General features: G+C 51.1%; 1 protein-coding gene across 1 annotated transcript in view; it reads right to left on the bottom strand.

Moving 5' to 3' along the window:
• TJP3 (tight junction protein 3) overlaps positions 1–3129 on the bottom strand; it is a 41198-nt gene that overhangs the window by 10028 nt on the left and 28041 nt on the right. Inside the window, exons 12-14 of the mRNA XM_023512641.1 lie at positions 2488–2596; positions 2009–2246; positions 1191–1402 (exon numbers count right to left, since the gene is read on the bottom strand). Of these exons, the coding sequence (XP_023368409.1) occupies positions 1191–1402; positions 2009–2246; positions 2488–2596 (559 nt within the window). The remainder of the gene's footprint in view (positions 1–1190; positions 1403–2008; positions 2247–2487; positions 2597–3129) is intronic.

Raw genomic sequence — 3129 nt, 5'->3', positions numbered from 1 at the left:
AAAAAAAAAAAAAGAGTTTAATCTCTTTCTTTCCCAAAATCAGGTTGAAGTGACTTTTTTCCCCAAAGTTAATAGGTAGGAAAAGAATTATTGTGCTGGTTTTGGGGTGCCTACATTTTTTAAATTGTCATAAAATATAAATAACAAAATTTTACCATTGTGACTTGTATATTTGAAAGTGCACAATTCAGTAGCATTGAATACATTCACAGCGTTACACAACCACCACCCTGTTTAGTTCCAAAACCTTCAATCACTCCAAATGGAAGCCCCATCCCCATCAGCAGACACCCCCCCTTCCCTTCTTCAGTCCCTGGTAACCACAAATCCACTTCCCATCTCTTATGGATCTGTCTGTTCTTGACATTTCATTTAAATGGAGTCACAAACTAAGTCTGGCTTCTCTCCCTAAACACAATGTCCTCAAGGTCCATCCATGTTGTAGCCTGTATAAAAGCCTCCTTCTGGCTCAGAGCCCATAGCTCAGTAGTTAGGACACCAGCCACATACACCGGGGCTGGTGTGTTGGAATCTGGCCCAGGCCACTAAACAACAACTACTACAACAAAAAAATTGCCGGGCATTGTGATGGGTGCCTGTAGTCCCAGCTACTTGGGAGGCTGAGGCTAGAGAATCGCTTAAGCCCAAGAGTTTGAAGTTGCTGTGAGCTATGACACCACAACACTCTACTGAGGGTAACAAAATCAAACTGTCTCAAAAAAAAAAAAATTAAATAAATAAGTAAAAGATGATACACATGCTTTGCATTATATTTCTGTTGGAAAGAGGAACTAAATTGTAAGGCAAGAACTCCCTTCCTGTCTCCTTCCACCTCTTAAAACAACCTAAAGTGGGGTGGTGCCTGTAGCTCAGTAGGTAGGGCACCAGCCTCATGTACCGAGTTCAGCCAAACTGCAACAAAAAATAGCTGGGCATTGTGGTGGGCACCTATATTCCCAGCTACTCAGGAGGCTGAGGCAAGAGAATCGCCTAAGCCCAGGAGTTGGAGGTTGCTGTAAACTGTGATGCCACAGCACTCTACCGAGGGTGATACCATGAGATTCTGTCTCTAAAAAAAAAGCCTAAAGTGTGTTTTTGGTGGAAGGAGGGTGGTAAAGACTGTGGCTTTTGGAGAATGGATGCCTAGACCTCCTGGCCTCAGCCCTGCCTCAGCCTTCCATGACACTTACCTTCTCGAAGCACCACTCGTTCATATGGTGGGTAGTGACCCTGTTTGGTCAGAGCTGACAGGTCCTCACGGCTCCTTTGGGTGGTCTTCTTGGCTCCTCGTCGAAGACCTCGAAGCCTCCAGAACTCAGCCCGAGCACTAGAGCTTGCTGAGGAGCCAGGCACAACCCCGACAGCTCGCTGCGCAGCCTCCAGACTGGCTAGTTGCTCTGCCCTGGGGAGAAGGGGATAGTGGAGCACTGCAGTTGGCAGAATGACAGCCCCAGAGACAGCCTTGTCCTCTTCCCTAGAACCTGTGCACAGGTTGGCCCACAGGGCGAAAGGAACTTTGCAGGTGAGATAAAGTAAAGGACCCGAAGACAGGAGGTCACCCTGGATTAACTGGTGACTTAGTGTCCCCACAGGGGTCCTCACACGAGGAGGCAAGAGGGTCAGAGGCAAAGAGAAACTGGAAGATACTGCTCTGCTAGCTCTGAAGGGGAAGGAAGGGGCCCTGAGCCGAGGGAAGTGGCGGCCTCTAGCTGCTAGAAAAGGCAGGAGATGGGTTCTCCCCTGGAGCCCAGAGGAGGTACTAGCCTGTCACATCTTGATTCTAGGACTGCTCTCCAGAAGTCCAAAACAATAAGTCTATATTGTTTAAAGACACTAAGTTTGTGGTCACCTGTTATGGCAACAATAGGAACTAATATAATTGCCAGCTGGGTCTCCCCCTCCCCCGAACCTTCTGTAGGCGTCCCTGAATGGACCCAATAATGCTGCTAAGTAGTAACATCTATCTCCAGTGCAGAAACTGAGGAGGGGAATGGGGAATGGTTCCTACCTGCTCTGGTTGGGAATGACACCCCGCTCTTGCTCTCGGAGGTCACGACCCATGCGCACTGCCAGCCAGAGGCCTCCTCGAGCATGGCTCTGCCCAGGCCCTGGGTACAGTGTATCTAGCACATGGAAGACGTCACCACGGGTAAAGCCCAGGCCAGATGGCGGGCTGGGCTCCAGCTCAAAGTGTGTGCGAATATAGAAGGAGTCACCCACTCGAGATTGCACCATTTTCCGGAAGACTGAAAGACAGAGGAGGCAACATGAGTTGCATGCATCCAAGCCACAGGGACCCCACTCTGGGGAGACTCCAGGTGCTCTCCATGCAGGGGCCAGGGAGGGGGTGGAGGGTGCACGGATATGCCCACTGCCTGCACTCACCACCAGGCAGCAGGGCAGGTGCTCCCAGACTCCCAAGGATGCATGTGCACACACAGGCACATGCTCATGCGTACACACACACACACACACACACACACTCACTGTCCTGCTTCCGCTGTGTCAAGAGTTCTATTTCCTCGCCTGGTGGTAGCCCCAACAAAAACTGCACAGCTTCCTCCCGTGTCAGGCTCTGGAAGGGCATGCCATTCGCCTGCCAGGAGGAAAGTGTGGTGATGGGAAGAGGCCCCAGATACCTCCTGGTGGTGCACAAGATCCCAGACCTCCCTTGGGCAGAGCCAGCCCTAGCTGCTTGCAGGGTGGCCAGTGCAGCCTGGGCAAGTGGGAGAAGGCTGACTAGGGCATCACCCTGTGACCATGTGATGTTGTGACACAGACAGCTGACAGCATTACAGAGATATGAGGTTCTTCACACAGAAACAAGGCACAGCACAGTGCAAGCAGCATTGATGCCCAAGTTATGATGGATGTCATCAAGACCCAGGAATGGCTCAGCGCCTGTGGCTCAAGTGGCTAAGGCACCAGCTACATACACCTGAGCTGGTGGGTTTGAATCCAGCCTGGGCCCGCCAAACAACAATGATGGCTACAACCAAAAAATAGCCTGGTGTTGTAGCAAACACCTACAGTCCCAGCTACTTGGGAGGAGGCGGAGGCAGGAAAATCACTTGAGCCCAGGAGTTAGAGGTTGCTGTGAGCTGTGATGCTACAGCACTCTACCCAGGG

The sequence above is a fragment of the Otolemur garnettii genome, unplaced genomic scaffold, assembly GCF_000181295.1.
Source record: "Otolemur garnettii isolate 467f Iridium unplaced genomic scaffold, OtoGar3 scaffold00029, whole genome shotgun sequence".
NCBI lineage: Eukaryota > Metazoa > Chordata > Mammalia > Primates > Galagidae > Otolemur > Otolemur garnettii.
The sequence above is the reverse complement of the archived record's forward strand: the minus strand, read 5'-3'. Positions and strand labels throughout refer to the sequence as shown.